The following is a 21,402-nucleotide window of genomic DNA, read 5'->3' on the forward strand; positions in this document are numbered from 1 at the left end:
TATACTGTTCCCTTTTGGTTACTATTTGCATGGAATATTTTTGCTCCTTATTTTCTGTGTTAGTGTCTTCTTTTGTGTTTTGTTTTATAATGAAACATTTAAATTCTCTTTTTTCCTTTTGTGTGTATTCTATAGCTATTTCTTTGTGGTTACCATGGGGATTCCATTTAACATCATGAAGTAATGACACTAATTTGAATTTACAGCAGCTTAACGTCAATAGTGCATAAAAACTTTGCTCTTATATAACTTTGCCCTCACTCCCTTTCAACTATTACTGTCACAAGATTACATCTTTAAGCATTGTGTCTAAAAACATAAACCAACTAAAAACATAAACCAATAACTATTTTTATATGTTCGTTCCTAAATTGTGTGGTAAACAAAGAGTTACAAATCAAAGTTATAATACTAGCTTCTATAATTGTTCATGTATACCTTTACTGGAGAGCTTTACTTCTTCATATGGTTTCCTGTTCCTATCCTTTGTCCTTTCATTTCAACTTGAAGAATTTCCTTTAGCATTTCTTGCAGGGCAGGTCCAGTTGTATCAGTGTCCAGTAATGTTTTAATTTCTCCCTCATTTTTGAAGGACAGTTTTGCCAGATAGAAGATTTTAGGTTGACAGTTTTTTCGAGAAATCTGATAATCTTATTGAAGATCCCTTTTTTTTTTTTTTTTAATGTGGTACGCTGGCCTCTCACTGTTGTGGCCTCTCCCGTTGCGGAGCATAGGCTCCAGGCACGCAGGCTCAGCGGCCATGGCTCACGGGCCCAGCCGCTCCATGGCATGTGGGATCTTCCGGGACCGGGGCATGAACCCGTGTCCCCTGCATTGGCAGGCGGACTCTCAACCACTGCGCCACCAGGGAAGCCCTGAAGATCCCTTTTATGTGATGTTTCTTCATTCTTGCTGCTTTCAAGATTCTTTCTCTTTGTATAGCTTAATTATACAGATTTTCCTCCAGTTGCAATGGGGTTGTATCTTGATAAACCCATGGTAAGTTGAAAATATAAGTTGAAAATGCATTTTATATACCTAACCTACTGAACATCATAGCTAAGCCTATCCTATCTTAAATGTGCTGTGAACAATTACGTTAGCCTGTAGCTGGGCAAAATCATCTAATACAAAGCCTATTTTGAAGTGATGTAATTTACTGAATACTGTACTGAAAAACAGAATAGTTGTACATGTATTAGATGTTTACTCATGATCATGCAGCTGACTGGGAGCTGCAACTCTCTGCCACTGCTAGGCATCATAAGTGCATATCTTACTGCATACTGCTAGCCTGGGAAAAGATCAAAATTCAAAACTTGAAGTAAGTATGGTTTCTACTGAATGCATATCATCTTTACACCATTGTAAAGTTGAAAAAATCCTAAGTCAAATTGTCCTAGGTCAAGGACCGTCTATAGTGTATCTTGGTGTCTCTTTTGACTCTACCCTGTTTGGAGTTTGTTGAGCCTCCTGATATGTACATCCATGTCTTGCATCAAATTTGGCAAGCTCTTTTGTCATCATTTCTTCAAATAAACTTTATGTAGCTTTCTCTTTTCCTTCTGGGACTCCTGTAATGTTTCTTCTTCCATTTGATGGTATCTTGCAAATCCCTTCGATTGTTTACTTTGCTTTCTCAGACACAGTTACTTCAACTGTCCTGTCTTCAACTTGCTGATGAGTTCTTTTGCTTGCTCAAATCTGCTGTTCAACCCCTCCAGTGAAAATTTTGTTATTGTAACTTTCTGCTCCAAAATTTGTTTGGTTCCTTTTTATAATTTCTCTCCACTGGTATTCTCATTTTATTCATCACTTTCTTGATTTCCTTTAGTTCTTTGAGCATATTTAAAGGTCTTTTTCTAGTAAGTTCAATGTGTGGGCCAAGCCAGTTTCTGTTCCATTGAATAGGCCTCGTTTCCCTGTTTCTCTGTATGCCTTACAGATTTTTTGTTGTTGAAAATTGGGCATTTCACTATTACAGTACTGTAATTCTGGATATAACATTCTCTTCTATTCCCAGTGTTTACCAGTTGTTGCTGACTGCTGAACGCTGTTGTTCATTTGCTTTTGAGACTTCTCCAAGGTACTTTTACAAAGACTATCCCTTGTGTGTGATCACTGAAACCTCTGTTCCTATTATCTCATGTTCAGCTGTTTTGAGATTTCCTTGAATGCCAGTTCTTTTTGCATTTCAGCTGTGTGCTAAGGCACTCCTGCAGCTCTTAGCTAGGCCTGCTTCTATCCTAGGGATCAGACCAAGATGAACACCTAAGGCTCTCTTAAATCTTTTCTGAGCATGTTTTGCCTGTGCATTCATTTGGCATTCTATATCTTCCCCTGGGTACAACTGCTTTTGAATGCCCAGTTTCTCAAAAATCTCACCCCAGCTTCTCCTCTAGGCCTTACACAGCCTGTTTTATGTCTTCACCCATATCCAGGTGCCTGTGATTCTGCAGTCATCTTGCAGCTTTCACAAGCAATGCCTACTCTTTCTTGCCTGATTTCCAAGTTATGCAAAACAGTGATGAGCACCTTGAGTCAGTCCTTCTAATCCCCCCCACAGATTAGAAAAGACAAACAGTGATTTGCAAATAAAGTCTATTCTTCCTCTTCTGGTTTGAGGGAGGGAACTGGAAACCATCCTTCTGTCATTTTAAGAATAAGAGCACCACTGCATGGGAGGCAAGGGTGAGTAAAAAAATCACAAAACTTTCCTACCATTCTGAGGATGAGTTTTCTTCACTGGGCACTGTGTTAGTTGCTGTAAACTTTCGTTTCCCAGAGCACCAACAAATTTGGTTCACACAGTTGCTAGTGTCACTTGGCTCAATTATGTTTATTCCTATCTGTAATTCTAGTATCCTGACTAGGCCCTGAACAGAGTTATGTTTAAGATACAGGTATGGTGACTGAATTTTGGTTAGATGTGGAGGTATTGCGAAAAGGTTAAGAAAATGGTCTCAATTATCTTCACTGATTTACATTTAAAATTAATGAATATATGTATTTTTTCCAATTTCTTGTAATTATCTTGCCTTTTTTACTGGCTGTGATGTCACTAGAGAACAGTAACTTTTATAAAAACTTTATGAAGTGAAATGCTCCATACACTGTTAGCACCAAGACATTAAATGAAGTTTATTGGGGCTTCCCTGGTGGCGCAGTGGTTGCGAGTCCGCCTGCCGATGCAGGGGACATGGGTTCGTGCCCCGGTCCAGGAAGATCCCACATGCCATGGAGCGGCTGGGCCCGTGAGCCATGGCCGCTGAGCCTGCGCGTCTGGAGCCTATGCTCCACAATGGGAGAGGCCACAACAGTGAGAGGCCCGCATACTGCAAAAAAAAAAAAAAAAAATGAAGTTTACTGGCCTCTGCCAATGTTTTCTACTTTAGAGTAGCATATATTCTTCTATTCTGTCTCCATCATGGCATAAGGCAGAAATGAAACAAAAATAACATGTCTTGTAAATATTTGACTATTTTTCTCTCCACAGGCTAATATTAAAAAAAACTTTCTGGTAACATTCTTTACATAGCACATGTATTAGTTTTGTTTATTTAACAAGGATGTTATTACTAATACTATGTTTTGTTATTTTAGGATTTCCATTAAGCAGACTCATTCCCTTTCTACAAATGAAAACCAAGTCAGTCATCTAAAATCTCAATTTCAAATCAAGAGGATTTAGTCTTCTGTTTTCATTAAAATGGAATTTATGGTGGTGTTCAAATGGGTTAGACTGGGCACAAAATGACAGAAGTAGATTTTTTTCTCAAAAATTTCTGCAGAATGCCTAGGAAATTCTCAGACTTGTAAAAGTTTATTTTACATTCTTCGCATGTTCATTGTGTTAAATTTGTAATATAAATTAGTGGCAAAACTCTTGCTGTTTGGCTTCTCTTACTAGGTTGAAAAGTTGTTTTATTTACCAATGATGCAGGTTTAAGCAAAGTTGAGAATTAATTACAGTAGTGAACTGGCCTTCTGGACCTCCTTCATTACTCTAGCTCACAGACTATTAATTATAACAATGTGTAGGGTGTCTGTTTTGAGATCTTAATTCTAAGCTTCCTTACTCTTTTTTATATTGCTACTTGGCATTTCAAGGAGTTTATTCCTTTGAAGCAGCCTTTAACAAGGCAAATTGTAGCTGCAGAAAGATTCTGCTTTGAAAGCACATTAAGGAAATCAATATTTTTTAAACACCTTGATTAAACTATCCTATCCTTGTCACTTGATAGAACACAGCTCAGTATTGTAAAGAAAACAGTAAGGGTACATGTTCTCTTTTTGTGCTCATGTCAGCTTTTTCATGTGATCATTTCTCCAGTTTCACAAATAACTACAACAGTTGCCATTTCTAGGAATTCAGTATGTTTTTAGCTGAAACAGTAACTTTTTCTTTAACGCCTGCTTTTAAGACAAGCCTTTCAAAACCATAATAAATTGTTTTAACTTTGGTTAAATTATCATCCCCCCCCCCCACTTCCACAGAAATGTCAAAGCCTCTGAGAGGCAGGGCCAATAACTTTTGTTTTCATCAGTACTACTCCTTCAATTGGTTCAACTTCTTCCCTTTCTATTTTGCACCAGGGTTACAATCTTGTGGCCAAATGAATTTACTGTTCCTAACAAGCTCCAAAGTCTCAGCTATAAAAAGGAGCCATATATTAACCTCGAATACTGTATGAAATGACCTTGCAGCAGACTCTCCTTTGAGTAGTAATAAAACATTTTATGTATTAATTTGAAAAAAATAAAACAGTTCATTCAACCAGGTGCATTTTGTTCATATTTCCATTTTCAAAATCTTTTTTCCTCTACTGTTCAGTCAACTCTGGTTAATATCAAGGACAAAGAAAATTTACAAAGTATTTTCCTTATATGCTATGTAAGCATAACCAAGGACTTAAATTTTGAGATATTGTCTACTTGATAATGGGTACCAATGTCAAATAATAGAAGAGTTAATAAATAAAAATGGCTAAATATTAATATTCACAGATTAACAGTTCTATGGCAATCAAACTTTTCTTTGGACTTTCTTCAGGAATTAAGATTGAGTATAACCATAAATTAAAGAAATTTTTAAGTATTTTTATCATTTATATAAATAAACAGCAAGAAAAAAAAAATCTTTTGAAGTAAAAATTGGTTTAAAAAAAGTGATTAAAAATAGAAAAGCAGGGGCCTCCCTGGTGCAGTGCCCTTCCCTGGGTTCGTGCCCCAGTCTGGGAAGATCCCACATGCCGCAGAACGGCTGAGCCCGTGAGCCATGGCCGCTGAACCTGTGCGTCTGGAGCCTGTGCTCCACAAAGGGAGAAGCCACAACAGTGAGAGGCCCGCATACAGCAAAAAAAAAAAAAAAAAAAAAGCAGGAATGTTGTTAATATATTTGATTTTCACTTACCTTGCACGTTTTCTTCTATCCGTTAAAACCACTATTACAAAAGTGCAATATATCATACTGTATTAGAATATGCTAATACAGATATCCTGTAACAAAGACCTGGAAAAAAACAAGTGCCTTAGGCAAGAATGATGTTAATTTCTGTCTTGTAAAACACTCTGGAGATGATAGTCCAAATCAGTAATGGTAGCACGTCAACAAAACTGTATGGCAACCTAGGATCATTCTGTGTGACCTCTTCCACAATAGAGCATTGCCTCTTCTGTAGAGTCTAAGATGGCTCACAATCATATACACTTCTAAGCAAAAGGATCGAAAAAAGGCAAAAAAAAAAAAAGTCTGTTTTAAAGGACACGTTATAATTTCCCTCACACTTCACCAGCCAGAACAGTCATACTTGCAAGGGAGACAAGGATGTAGTCTTTATTCTGGTGTGCATGTGCCTAGCTGAAAATCAAAGGTTTTATGACTGTGTGAAAAGGAAAGAATGGATATTGGGGGGGAAACTGGTGTTCTCTACACAGATTTCATTTTGATATTTACATAATGAGAAATTTAAACTCGAAAAACATTTTACTGGAAATATGCCAGGATTTGCTAACTAACAAATACCATTATTCTGGGTTTTCTTTTCTAAAGGATTCCTTCACTCACTCACTAAAAGCAATGAAGTACACAGCTATCTGAGTTTCCAAGGTATGTTTTATTGGTATAAAACCAAAATAAGGTGATGTAATTGTCTCATGTGCCAATTAGTTACATAGAAGTAGGTGAAAAAAAGAATTTTCTGTTGCAATTTCTTTATTGAGGGAAAAGGAAAATTTTTTTCCTTATAAGGTAATAAAATACTGATTAGTCTTGGCAATTTATTTGACTAAGCAACTTTAGAGTACTAAAACAAAAATAGTTCTTTAACATTTATCAAATAAGTAAAAAGTCAGCAATTTGTTACAGCTTCTGAAAAAAATGGTAAAATTGTAAAGCAGAGAAAAATTTCCCAAGCCATCTGTGTATTTTTCTCCTTTATTTAAGGGAGAAAAATATCTTCATGAGTCTGCTGAAAGATCATCTAACATTGCAGAGGTAGTCATGGAATGTCTTAAATCTCCTTTCTGTTGATGAATCCTTTTTCAGTTTTCCTATGCAGAAGACTATTTAAAGTCCTGTCACACAGCAGCTACATATCTGGTGCAGTATAGCCATAATTGGTTCACTTGTGCCTGATGCAAAAGCTCTCAACTCCCGGTCTTGCATTACATTATGTACAAACTTGTCCTTCATCTAATATATTAGAAACTACCAAATAATCTTCAGAATGTCAAAGCTACAAAACAGATACATATAAAGTTTTTTGTTTGTAATATACATATCCCAAGTTTCCATTTTCTGGAAAAGACAGAGCCCAAAAGTTATACATTGTGAAAGCCACTTTACAGGTGGCTTTATTTAGCTGACCCAAGATGAATTAGTGCCATTATTGTTGTATAGCTGTGAAATAGATCATCATCCTTTACCTCATTACATTTCTTCAATATAAAGTTTCCAGTGACTATGCGATCACAACCAATTTCTCCATTTCCAAAGAAGCCAAATAAAGGAACACTAGGAAAAAACTTTCTAAATGCGTCAGCCTCCACATTCCCCTTGTCTCTATAATACTGAAAGCCCCTACCAACACACGCAAACATGAAGCCAATGGTATTCTGCTCTGGAATGTTGGCTGCTTTGAGGCGCTGCATCGCAGCCTCAGCAGTCTTCTCGTCATTGACATCCTCATTGAGAAGCACTGTGGCACTCTGGATACGATGTCCGCTAAATGACAGTCCAACCACACCGGTGGCATCAATATCCAGAGGGTTCCTAGAAAATTAAATTAGAAAAGTGGCAATATATCATGAAACACCATTCAAATTTACAGTATAAAAGAAAAATCCTCCTGATTCATTGGTTGGGAAGTGCTGCCTTAGTCTACAGTTAGTCTGAGGCTCTCTCTCCCTGATCAGAGGACTGTACTAAGGGTTAAAAATTAAACTACTGAAATTAATATATTAAAAGAATGCAGAAGGCAGATCTACGGAGAAGAAAGCAACCATTTCCTCAGTCACAGATACAAAGGGGCAAATGCATCATCTCCACAAAGATTTCTAAAATCCAACCTGAGTTTTAGAAGGGTACAGAGTATTCTTACCTTTCTCACTTCCCTGAAAAAGGAATCTTACAGTTTTATGCATATATACTATGATATGTATTAAAGCTTTTGGTATTATTTACCTCTTTGGTATCTTTTCTCCCCTACCTCAGCTGTCAAATTCTAAAAGAGGTGTATTAAATATTCAATCATGGAGGATAATTTTATTAAGAACCTATAATTCCAGAAGTTTTAAGCTCTATACTGTTTGGTCCATAAAGGAATAGACTATATTGCTGTGTCTTATTTATTGCTTTGACCTGATAATTTAGCTTAATCTGAAGGTAAAATCACATTTTCTTTTTGTTTCTATTTGCCTGGTATTTTTTTTAATGAAATATTTTATGGTTACTACAGAAAATGAAAATAAAATGCCAATAAAGTTTTAAAGCGTAATACAGTGAACACCCATTGGGGGAAAACCAAGTAAGTACCTAACATTTCTATCAGAGTTTACGAAATGGGCAGGAGTCACTGGGTTAACAAGAAACTAAGACTTAAAAAGCTTAAGCGCTGAGCAACTTAAGGCTAACTAGTGGCAAAACCAGTTTCTGAGGGGCAGAATCCATCTTCTGAAGTCTGCTGCTGTTCCTTTAACCTTATTACATTTCCTCTTTGGTATACAACTGCAACACGAGTCGCCTGCCTAAAAAGAATTATTCACCTTTTTTTGGAGGGAGCGGGGCTCCTACCTGGACACCATTAACATGGAGCACTGATTTACTCAATGGCTTCCCTTACTCCATGACACAGTGTAAAGACCACGTTAAAATTAATGTGTCAAGTAAGAGGTAATGATTGTTGAGGGTATATTCCCCATATTAGGTATAAAGAGTAGATTATATACAGACAGCCATGCTAACAGGCTAGCACCTCAGTTATATGTCTGAGTGAGCTGCATTTCAAAAATCAACTGTATGTTAAATTGCCATTGCCCTATCTGTATATAATTTCAAAGTAAAAGCAAAGACAATAAGGAAAATTAGGCAAAAGGAGAAATAACCCACAGATAGCTAACAAGAATCAGGTATACTTAGGCATGAAATCCAGTGCTTAGAGTTCAGTGCAGTTGGCTTTCCTCCCTTCTTCCTCAGGTTCCAGGGAACTCAACTTAGCTACCTGCTTTCCCTGATCCATCAGTGCTGACTACCAGGAGGGAGATGATGACTGGGATGATTTAAGCTGCTCTTAATGATACTGATCTCTAACAGTGTGTCTCCATGTCACCACTCTAGGATCCAAATACTAAACACACATATAGAGAGAAACAAATAATAGTGCTTGCAGGAAACATCTGGAGGATGGGGGCGGGGGGGGGGTGTCTCATTTTCTTGCTTTTGGAAACAGCTGATATTTATGTCCACTTAATTAGCTCAAACTCAAAATACTACATACTTTCATTGGAAATGGAAAAGTAGTAATGGTTTAAGATAGAAGAGCAAATATTTTTTATCTTTGAAAACAAAAGCCCTAATAATAAAATGAAAGATGCATCGTTTTTGAGCTTGAAAAAGCCTTTCAAAAGATCTAGTACAGTATTTCCAATAACGTGTGCCAAGTAATATTGCTATATGTAGAATCTAAAAAAATGGTACAAATGAACCTATGTACAAAACAGAAATAGAGCCACAGATGTAGAAAACAAACTTACTGTTACCAAGGGGGAAGCGGAGGGGGGGAATTGGGAGATTGGAACTGGCATATACACGCTACTATATATAATATAGATAATAAGGACGTACTGTGTAGCACAGGGAACTCTACTCAATACTCTGTAATGACCTATATGGGAAAAGAATCTAAAAAAGAGTAGATATATGTATATGTATAACTGATTCACTTTGCTCTACAGCAGAAACTAACACAACATTCTAAATCAATTATACTCTAATAAAGATGTTAAAAAAAAAAAGATCTAGTACAGTATTCCCAAAAATGTGTGCCAAGTAATACCAGTCAGCCTGCAAGATGCTCCATGGACAAAAGGTTTTGTGGCCAAACAGATTTAAGAAGGGCCACAGGTAATAATATTCCCCCTCCCTCTAAAAGATCCAAAGTACTGAGCACAGTGTTAGAGGCTCTGAGAAGTTTTACCATAAAGATGTACTGTTGAATCACGCATTTCCTTTAGAGGAGGAAAACAGACCCAGAGAGGAAGTGACATACATATGAACCATACGAAGTCCCCTACGTACGAACAAGTCCCCTACATACGAACAAGTTCCGTTCCGAGAGCATGTTCTTAAGTCCAATTTGTTAGTTAAGTCCAACAAAGTTAGCCGAGGTACCCACCTAACACAATCGGCTATATAGTACTGTACTGTAATAGGTTTATAATACTTTTCACACAAATAATACATAAAAAACAAAAAATAAAACATTTCTAATCTTACAGTACAGTACCTTGAAAAGTACAGTAGTACAGTACAACAGCTGGCATACTGGGGCTAGCATCCAGTGAACAGGCAAGAAGAGATACTGACTGGAGGAGGAAGAGGAGGTGGGAGATGGGAGAGCTGAAGGATCGGATCGCTCTAGGAGATGGAGGGAAGCTGCAATTTCACTCACGCCTGACGCTGACGGCACAGGTTCTGGTTCCTTGCTGGATTCAGTTTATCTACCATCTTGGAAAAGTGATGTCTCGGTAGTAGCTCTTTTTTTCTCGTCACAGATGACACGGTAGCACTGGATGGCATTCTGAACAGCTGCTACAACCTTTGTGTACCATTTTACGTCCGGGTCCTATGCCTCAAAAAGTTAACAGTGCCTCCTCAAATAAAGTCCCCTTGCCATTTCCTGTGTCGTGAATCTCTTCGGTTCTTCAGTTACTTCCTCCTCTTGTTTCTCTGTGCCCTTTCTCTGGGCCCCCAATTCCATCAGGCCTTCATTAGTAAGCTCCTCATGTTGCACAGCAAGGCGTTCAATGAAGTCGTCCTCTTGCAGACCTAGCTCCAGCTTCTCGCTGAGGGTCACTAAGTTGCTGAAGACCTCTTTGGATTCCTCATCCACCTTCTCAAATCCACAAAAGTCATGAACAAAGGTTCTTCCAAACCCCATTCATGGTGACGGCCGTAACCTCACACCAAGCAAAATCAATGTTTCTCATGGCCTTGTATATGTTATAGTCCTCCCAAAACTGTCACAAGGTTGTTCCTGATTTGTCACTTGCCTTTACTGCCTGACAAAAAGTGTGACATAAATAATATTTCTTGAAAGTCATTATAACTCCCTGGTCCATAGGTTGGATGAGAGACATTGTATTCAGTGGCAGATGCACTACTCTGACGTGGGATGAAAGCTGTCTGTGAATGGGGGGGTGACCCAGAGCACTGTCAAGCAGCAAAGGAATGCTGAACAGAACATCCTTCTCCAAGCAGTATTTCTCTACCTTCAGGATAAAGTGGTGGACAAACCTGTCCTGGAAAATGGCCTATGTAACCCAGGCTTTGGGGTTACTCTTCCACACAACAGGAAGAGAGCCCCTGGCTATGTTTTTAAGGGCTCTTGGGTTCTCTGAATGATAAACTAAGAGAGTCTTCAGTTTCATATCGCTGGAAACACTGCCACCAAACAACAGAGTTAGCTTATGCTTTGCTGTTTAGAGCCTAGCATCAACTTTTCCTCTTTACTGATGTAACTTCGGTCTGGCATCCTCTTCCAGTACAGTCTCATCCACATTAAAAACCTGCTCAGGTAAATACGTGCCTTCATCAGTAATTTCTCGAAGCATTTCAGGAAATTCCCGGGCAGCTACCGTATCTGCACTCGCTACCTCACCACTTACTTTTACATCGTGAAGGTTGACTCTAGTCTTGAACCAATGAAGCCAGCCGTGGCTGGCATTAAAAGATGTGCCCTCTGATTCTTTGCCATGTTTCTTCTTCAAGTCTTCATAAAGGCTCTTAGCTCTCTCTTGAATCAGCATTAAGCTGAGCGGGACTCGACACTGAGGCTGATCCTGCATCCACACACTGAGATGCTTCTCCATCTCCTCCATCACTTTTCCACACTTCTTCAATAATACTGTCAACATCACCGGCACAGCAAACTTCACATGTTCTTGTCCTTGTTCTTTAGAATCGTGCCAATGGTTGAACGATTCATGTGATGATAATGAGCGACGTCTACCATCTTTTTGCCTCGCTCCATTCTCTCAGTTCTTTTCGCCTGGCGTTTCTTAGCACTATCAGCTACATCACCGCTGCTTTTATGCTTGCTTCCGGACATCCTGGGCTTTAATTAAAGATACTGTACTACTGTACTCTATACAGTACTGTACAGTACACAAAAGCATAACCACCTGTAGAGGATGCACGCATGTGACAATGTATGCCAGTCACGTGAACTAATTTACATGATTGGACATGCAAACGCACAAAAGTTTTGCAACTTGAAGGTTCGTTATGTAGGGGACTTACTGTATTGCAGTTACAGAGTACAGAGCTGTCAAGGGAGCTCAGTAGACAATGTTGAAAGTCAATTTTGAGGAGAGTATAAGTCCAACTAAGTTCTTAAAGGATAACATATATAAATTTCATTCTTCAAAGATAAGCAGAATTACATTTTGTGAGCCCCTCAACCTATGTCTATTGCAAAACGGAATTAACTATTAGCAATTCTTTAAGCATGTTTTTTAAAAACCCAAACACTTCCCATGAGAACATTTCCCATGATGTGCAGAAGAAATCAGAAGCACATCAGACATACTTTTCAGAGGTCAGCGATGCCAGGTTGTCCACCTGGCCTCCAGCCAAGATGACATTCATATCACTGAAAGTGCTCACTACATGCTGCAGATAATTATTGGCTCCCACTTTACAGCAATTATAGCCAAATACAAGGACCACACGAAGCTCAGGGTTATCTAAAAGACCTGCAAAGAAATGAAACAATTAAAGATAGCCTTAAAAAGAAATCCTTAAAAAGGAATTCTTCATTTTACTATTTTGCAAAATGAAATGTTATTGCTAATGTCCTGTAAGCCTAGTTAAGTGCAATTTACTGTTTAAGCTGTCAAGTCCTCCATTTTTTGGCAAACTTTAACATTACTCAAAATCTTTGCTATAATTAATTTTTCATCATCAAGAATACTAAATGGCTATTTGAAAATAATACAATCAACACTCAACACAAATAAGGAAGCAGCTATGTAACTGAGCAGCACCCTTGGTGGGCCTTGGTGCCATTCCACACAGCCACCACCTGGAATGGAAGGGAACACTGGTTTATGAAGGACAGAGTTAGACGCAGTGGGAATTTAAACATCCAGAGAAAATGGACAGAAACAGCACTAACCACCTGTAGTGGGTTGAATGTGGTCTCCCAAAGACATATCCACACCAAATCCCTGGAAAGAAGAATGTGACCTAACTTGGAAAAGAAAAAGGGTCTTTGCAGATGTAATTAAATCTTGAGATGAGATCATCTGGATTATCCATAGGCCCTAAATACTATACAAGTATCCTTATAAGAGAAATAGAGACAGACAGAAGAGGCAATGTGACCACAGAAGCAGAAACTAGAATGATGCAGCCATAAGGAATGTCGATGGCATCAGAAGGTGGAAGAGACAAGAGATTCACCCCTAGAGCATCCAGAGGGAATGCAGCCGCATCAACACCCTGATTCCAAACTTCTCGCCTTCTGTACTGTGATAGAATAAATGTTTTAAGCCACTAAAGTTAGTGCTAATTTGTTACAGCAGCCTCGGGAAACTAATACACCATTAAAATACAGGCCTTATCCATATATTCCAAGAAAAGGAGTGGGAGTGAAGGTGGTTTAACCATTGGAAACTCATTCCAAAGCAGGGAAATATTCAATTCTGCAGCATATGGATGAAAAGCAGCTACCACTAGAGGGCAGCATAGTCTATCAGGAGGCAGGCAGTACTCATGCTCTCCCCTACAAGCTCCCAGGCTTTCACATGTGCCTCTTGCACCTTGTTTATACACTATCAACTTGAAATTTGCCAAAGAGGTGGCTCTGGGACACAAAAAAGAAAAAAAATCAAACACCTGACTCACATTTGAGTTTCCACTGACTCAGCCACATGACTTCCATCTTCACAGACGTAAGGGTAAATAAAGGTTGCCAGAAATAAGGCTCACTTAATAAGGAAACGGGGTGGAGCAGAGGTGAATGACAAATTCCTAACACCAAATAATGATTTATCTAGGGAGACTGCCTCTGATCCATTTCTAATTCTCTATACAGTACATCGCTGATTTGGAGAGTAAGAAGGATATTAGTACAAACCAGTACTTTCAAGATACCACATACCCCAAACCATTACTAAAAGGTCTTTTTCTCCACACAGACCAGCCCAGCAAATTTTCAGAGAATGTTTTTTTTTTTTTTTAGAATGAATTTTCAGAGTCAAAAGAGGCCCGTGGGATCAACAGTTTACGATTATTTTACAAAGAAGGGCTGCTAATCCTAGAAAAGTGACTGGCCCAGGACGGCATCTTGGCAGACTCTAGACCCACATCTCCTGACTCTCAGTTTTAAGTTTTAGAAACCTAAAAACTTCTAAGTCTCTCCCTTTCCTGATTTCTAAGCTCTAGGCCCTCTTTTACAATTGCCTACTAAAATTTTCATCTGAATGTTCTATAGGCACCGCCCTTATTCATCCAACGCACACTGAGTGCTTTCAACATCCTCCTCCAGTGGTCTTGTTCTACAGCAGGACCACACACACACAAATCTAGAAACTAGACTCACTTCCCCCCACCCAACTTGGAGAACAAATCTGCCTTAGCCCAGGCTGGCTGCCTGACAGAGCAGACAGGTCTGTATCATGTACCAGAAGGAAGGTACAATTCAAACTCCCTGACACTAAAAATTGAGGCCTAAGATACACGAGCCCAAAAAGACGAGACTACCCAGCTCATTCTGAGGGAAATCCTGGCACTGCCTTCAGTCCCGCCTCTGTGGGGAAACAGGAGGGCCCTCTGCTCACTACCAGCATCTGAGGACTTTCAACTTCAGGAAAGCATGCTAGCCATATTCTCAGCTCCGATGTTTGTTGGGCAGATGACGTACTCAACCAGCCCAACTATAAAAGGTGCAAGTTCCAGTTCACTGTTCCCTGAAATCCAGCATGAGGTCTAAGTCACAGCAGACTGAGTGGCTGAAGAGCACATGGGCCATCCATTCCTTTGGCAGCTCTAAACATTTTTAGATTTTGCAGAGAGCTCAGTAACCAGACCTCATTGGTTTGGATCCTACAACTGCTTTTATTTTAAGGAGACATAGTTGGGGTGATGCCATTGGTGTTCATAGAGTGACATGGGGTAAGAAACAGCTTGAAAGACAAGCTATTTATTATAAGGGCATATGGATCCACTAGAATTTATCTCAGTTCTCAGAAAACTGGGAAGAGTTAATGCTTCTTCTGCCCTAGCTCAGCCAAACCTGTGGCCCACATCTAGCAAATGATGATGGTCTGTATCTCATGTACTACCCTCCATCCTGGCTGCACTATATTCCTCCTACACGTGTCCCTCAATTCAGAATTCCTCCACTGATAGTCTATGTATCTTTGTATGCTGCCTTAAATTCATTTTCAAATAAGGCAGAATATAAATTCATTATAGCTATGCTCAAGCTGGAAGGTTAAATAAAAGGAGAAAAATCAAATCTAGACACCCAGTGCAGCATCAGATTCAGGAAAGCCAGCTATGAAGAACTATTCCAAAGATTGGCTAGGACGGCTTGAAAAGGCTTTAGGTCTGCGTGTTCAGATTTCTACTCTTTTTAGCGAAGCCTCTCTGAAGACAGCTGTTTTATGGCCTGTTTGAAAGTGATGTAATCTAAATGCATGTAGAAAACCTACGTGAAAGATAATGTCTACTTGAAATGAGAGGCTAATACCATGAACAATTCATAGACAGAAGCTGTGTTCTCTCTTCCTCACAACCTTAGTTTTAGCATCACTTCCTTCCCTGTATCTTTATATCCATCTTTTTTACACTAAACATGTATAAATATGAAGTCAGCATGCTAGGACATGACTTTTGGAGTCAGACCTGGATCAGAACTCAGGCTCAACCCCTTGTAGCCATCTGACTGAGCAATTTACGAGACTTCTCCAAGTGCAGCTTCCTCCTCTAAAACGGGCAGGAGCAAGTCTCAAGAGAGGTTGTGATGATTAAATACGATAATGTCATGAAGAAGCATCCAACCCTGCTCAGTGCCTGGCCCCCGGTAAGGGTTCAATAGAGGAGAGCTATCAAAACATGTTCTGGCTAAACTGAGGGCCCCGACCACGAGTTACACAAGTTATCAAATAATGAAATGACACTCAAGATGCTATCTCCCCTTGAATCAAATGAATCTAAAGTAAACATCATATTTAGAGGGAAAATAAAGAAGCCATGCATCCTATCCTCCAAACGAGCTAGGGGTCACCTGTGCTGCTCTGGCTATCACGTAGTTGTCATGCTTTTTTGAGATGCACCTTATCCAAAAATCTCTCTGATATCATTCAATGAGAAGCCGTGTCACTTTACGTACATGGTAGGGGATTAAAAAAAAGAGAAGCACCACACCAGTCAGCTCCATGAACATGAGCCCACGGCCCGGGGGCTCAGGGGCTGTATCCTGCCAGCACCATAACCTGGGAGCTGGCCCCCACCAGGCCCCTTACAGCTCTCTGCTAGTTCTCTGCTCTCTCCTAGCTCTTTGCTCCTGGAGCTGAGTGAAATCCACCACAAAGGGCAGGAAAGCCTAACAAAACACTGGCACCACCCTCCTTCTAAGTCACCTTCCTGCTTTAGAAGCTGCCCAGCTTTTTCAAGGGCTAGGCAGCTTCTAAAGCAGGACAAGTTCCGTCACTTAACTTTTAGCACCATTTTTCTCTGCTTTGCACCTGATCACTGACTGTGGCCCCCTCAAGATTCTCTATGAAATCTCCAGATAATTTAAAAACCTAATCCCTCAAATTTTTTTTGGACTCTGACTTAACAAATAATTAAAATTTAGTTTTTACACCTCTCAGTTGCTGGCAGAGTAGTCATCAGAAGACCAAAATGAAGTAAGCAGGAAGGACCCGAACAACAACCATTAATTACCTGATATTCCTAAATTTGTATCTGTGGTCGAGACCATTCTCCTGAGCTCCAGACCCACATATTCAACTGTCTAATCAATGTCCCCATCTCAAATTCAATGTGTCCAACCCAGAACTGATCATCTGACTCCTCCAACCTGCGCCCCCGTCTATTCCTTACCTCAAGGAGAAGGTACTGCGCACCTGCCCTGGCAGAAACCTCGGTGACAACACTGCCATGGTCCTCATTCTCACCCCACAACGTTTTAACCCATCACCTCACCCTGTGGACTCATGTGGGAACTTCATCTTGAATCCGCCCATGTCTCTACAACACCACTGCAATAGCCACAACAGCCCCCGTTCTCCCTGCCTCCCCTCTTGTGTTCCTCCAAAGCCATCACACCACAGCCAGAGGGGCATTTTCCAAACTCCCATCAGTTGTGCCACTCCTTAGTTTAGAATCCCAGCTGCGGCTTGGCTTCCGCTGCCCTTGGGCATGTCAAGATCCTCAGTGCTGAGCGGCCCCACCCTGCATCCCAGCTCCACCTCACACCACACCCCTCCTCACACCCACCACTCTCCAGATACGCTGGAACTCCTTACATTTCCTAGGAGCCGGTGAATCCACAGCACCTAAATCCTGAAGGTGACTTGCCAGGCCCTTTCTATGTCCTGTCCTTTCATCTATTTTTGTCAGTAAGCTGGAAAGAAGGTACAGTACTCCTACGATACTCTTCCTGACTCCACATCTGAGGGAACTCTCCCCACTCTAGTTCACTTCTACCCAGCGCTCTGCCCAAATGTCACTTTCCCAACACCCCAGAGTGGATTAAGTCCATGATTACGCTTCCTAGCAGCTCTTCTACTTGGTAACACTTACACATCTGTGGTACTGTATTCAAAGTCGGCCTGGCCTGCTAGACTGGAAGCTCCAAGAGGCAGGACAGTGTGTCTCCAACAAGCCATCTCCAGAGCCCCGCACATACAGGGACTGGCATATGACATGCACGTGAACAATTTTTGAATGAATGGACATTGGCTTTTATGGCACTTAGGGAACAGAGGTATTTTTGCCTTCACTCCTTAAGAATTAAGTGCTAGCCCACATACACATACACACACACTTATATATATATATATATTTTTTTTTTTTTTCATTCCAGAGACTATTTTTAACACAGGATACCATTCAGACTTTAAAACAACCTATGCCTTGTTTAAGAAATGCACCAGTTTGGTAAGTTCTTCAAAAAGAATATAAAAGAAAGTGTGCATGTGTATGTATATATATAAATTTATACGTACCGTGACAGTGGGTCCGATTACGACACTCCCTATACACAGGGTCTGGAAAAACTATAATATCACACACGAGGTCCCTGCGCACAGAGGCACTGCCTATTTCACAGGAGGCCGAGCTGCTTTGTTTGCTCACACACCACCTTCTAGTCAGAGTGGCCAAGTCTACAACGCAGGGGAAGACAGACCACAGCCCAGGGGCCAAATCCGGCACCCCTGCTTTTGTATAAAGTTTTATTGGAACAAAGCTGATTTTTTATGTACTGTCTATAGCTGCTTCTGCACTCCCAACGGCAGAGTTGAATAGATGCAACTGAGGCTGTATCACTGGCAAAACCTGTAATATTCACTATCTGGCCTTTACAGAGAAAGTGTGCCGGGCCTGAGGGACACTACCAGGAACGGGGTGCCTTCCACTGTCATGGAACATAGATAAGAGTTGCTCCGGGTGTCTGGTTCAGGAGTGCAGGCTGGGACTCTGGAGAAGGCACGTCCCACAGGCTCCAACCACTCACTCCTTGCCCACCTCAGAGGCCTCCATCTTCTCGTCCACATAAAAGACAATGGTCCAATTTTAGAAGTGAAGAAAACAGTATGGGAAAGAATAGAGATTATCATCTCAATCTAGGCAAAGCCTCAATTTCCAGAAGGCCACGAACAGGATGAAAATGATGCCTTGGAATAAGCCAAACTTGTTGACAGCAAACAGCTTAGGGAAAGGACACCAATAAAAACGCTTCACACAGCAGAAAAACGTGGGGCTCTTTTTCATTTCAGTTTTCTGATTCCTATACTTATTTAGCACTATAATGCAAACAAGGTCTAAAACAAATCTAATAACTATTTTATCATAAAATAGATGGTTCCTTCCACTCAAGATTTTGGGTCTTTCTTGTAAATGGACAAAACTAGGCTTCTATCTTCAAGCATACCATGAGGACCTCAATCATGGATTCCCCAGGTTGCTATAGGGCAGAGGGGAGCATGCCCAGGAGGCACCACACTTACTTCTGGACCCAAAAAGACAGTACAGAGGAGGCTTGGCAATATGACCTTCAGCAAAAGCACTGAGGCAAAGGCCAAACAAGCCTCTCTAACAAGTTAACCCCAATCAGTTCATCTGCAGAGGTAGATGCAAGGCCTTAACACTGCTTTGCTTGAATAATTAGTTTGTTGCTTACTATATTAAATTAAGCTTTCTTATCACAGCTTAGAAACTGAGCTAACCCTTTACCTCTTCAAAATCACCTCATGGGGCTTCCCTGGTGGCACAGTGGTTGAGAGTCCGCCTGCCGATGCAGGGGACACAGGTTCATGCCCTGGTCCAGGAAGATCCCACATGCCGCGGAGCGGCTGGGCCCGTGAGCCATGGCTGCTGAGCCTGCGCATCCAGAGCCTGTGCTCCGCAACGGGAGAGGCCACAACAGTGAGAGGCCCGCGTACCGCAAAAAAAAAAAAAAAATCACCTCATGCATGACCTGTCTACTCCAGCCAAGCTTCCTGCCTGACATATCCTACTAAACCGTTGTTTGATATACTCTGCCTTAACTTACACTATTTCTAAAACTTATCAAGTTCGTTACACTTATTCCCGTCTTTCTAATTAGTCAATATTGAACTAACCTGTATCTTTTAATTTTTGAAAAAACAAATGCTTATTACTAGCATAAAAGAGAAATAAAACCTTAAACTTTTCAGCTTCAAAAAACAAAATAGAAACTTTTCAGCTTCAAAAAACAAAATAGGGCAAAATGATAAGAAAATGTTCAAGGGCTTCCCTGGTGGTGCGGTGGTTGGGAATCCGCCTGCCAATTCAGGGGACACGGGTTCGAGACCTGGTCCGGAAAGATCCCACATGCTGCGGAGCAACTAGGCCCGTGAGCCACAACTGCTAAGCCTGCGAGCCACAACTACTGAAACCCGCGCGCCTGGAGCCGGTGCTCCTCAATGAGAGAGGCCACCGCAATGAGAAGCCTGCGCACTGCAATGAAGTGTAGCCCCTGCTCGCCACAACTAGAGAAAGGCCACGCGCAGCAACGAAGACCCAACATGGCCAAATAATTTTAAAAAAAATAGAAAATGTTCAAAGAAGAAGAAATCCTTCAAAATTCAGAATTAAACAAGTTAAGTTTATTATCAACAGAGTATTTATGGAAAATTCATCTCTGGTTCTCTCAGGCTTTAATGTAAGTAAAATAATTTAAAAAGTAAATCCATTCTACCAAAAACAATATTGCACTAGCCTCTGTTAATCACTAATTTGATTTATCCACATCTGCAGTAACGTGTACTTAATTCAGACTCTCTCAAAGTAACAAACAAAATCAATCAACAATACGGGCAATTAATGGTAAATAATAACAACTTACCTACTTCAGTGAGTTGATGCCTTTCTAATGTTAATTTCTTTGGATCCATAATAAAATGAAAGGGTTTTATTTTTATTCCTTCAATTTGAGGAAATAACAGAGCAAAACCAGATTCTCCAATTTCTATTTCCTGAGGTGGATTGCTACTTGATCCCATTGGCGTCACTAAGAAAAAAGTTAAACAGTTTTGTGAACAGATTCAATAAAAACAAAAGTTTCATCTGGTGTAAATTATCCAGCCACACCTAGGTAACTTCAGTTTAGGTCACTAACATAATCAATAAGGTAACAGGCCACTAACTGAATAAGAGTTTCTCAGCTTTGAAATTTTTAGAGGTATAAGGTCATGATGCCTAAAATTTACTTTCAAATTGTTCAGAAAGAAATGTTTTCATAAACAAAGACAGAAAAAGCAAATGTTGCAAAATTTTTTACAACAGTGAATCTAGATGAAGGATATATGGGTGTTTATTGTACTATTCTATTATTCTTTTCCCTTTTCTATAGGTTTGAAGCTTTTCTAAATAAAAACTTGGGGGAGGGTAGTAACTACATCTTCACAGCAATTCTACTTGTAAAATTTATCATAGAATATTTGACAATTATATACACTATATATATTGTGTGTATGTAGAATTGAAATACACACACACACATATATATAACTGTATTTGGAGATAAGGCCTTTAAATAAAGAGGCAATTAAGGTTAAATGAGGTCACAAGGGTCAGGCCCTAATCCAGTAAGATTGGTGTCCTTTCAAGAAGAGGAAGAAACATCAGAGATGAAGGCATACAGAGAAAAGAGAAAAAGCTATGTGAGGACCCAGTGAGAAGGCACGTGGCTGTATGTAAGCCAAAGAATGAAGCCTCAGAAGAAAGGAAAAATGCCAACACCTTGGACTTCCAGACTCCAGAAATGTGAGAAAATAAATTTCTGTTGTTTAAGCCATCCAGTCTACAGTATTTTGTTATGGCTGCCCTGGCAGACCGATACAAATACTGCAGATTACAAGTTCACTGAAAACTGTATTTTATATAAATATATAAATACATATTTTATGCACGCACATACATAT

General features: G+C 40.1%; 2 protein-coding genes across 2 annotated transcripts in view; one reads left to right on the forward strand and one right to left on the reverse strand.

Moving 5' to 3' along the window:
* The window catches only part of NRG4 (neuregulin 4), a gene marked incomplete at its 5' end in the record, with an annotated part of 88,323 nt that extends 84,630 nt beyond the window's left edge, over positions 1–3,693 (forward strand). Inside the window, one exon of the mRNA XM_082837354.1 lies at positions 3,604–3,693. The remainder of the gene's footprint in view (positions 1–3,603) is intronic.
* Positions 3,694–5,522: 1,829 nt separating this feature from the next.
* FBXO22 (F-box protein 22) overlaps positions 5,523–21,402 on the reverse strand; it is a 30,823-nt gene continuing 14,943 nt past the window's right edge. The window contains exons 5-7 of the mRNA XM_082836023.1: positions 20,325–20,489; positions 12,309–12,474; positions 5,523–7,273 (exon numbers count right to left, since the gene is read on the reverse strand). Coding sequence (XP_082692149.1) covers positions 6,856–7,273; positions 12,309–12,474; positions 20,325–20,489 — 749 coding nt within the window. The 3' untranslated portion in view covers positions 5,523–6,855. The remainder of the gene's footprint in view (positions 7,274–12,308; positions 12,475–20,324; positions 20,490–21,402) is intronic.

Source organism: Leucopleurus acutus (genome assembly GCF_964270905.1).
Source record: "Leucopleurus acutus genome assembly, chromosome: 1".
Classification (NCBI taxonomy): Eukaryota; Metazoa; Chordata; class Mammalia; order Artiodactyla; family Delphinidae; genus Leucopleurus; species Leucopleurus acutus.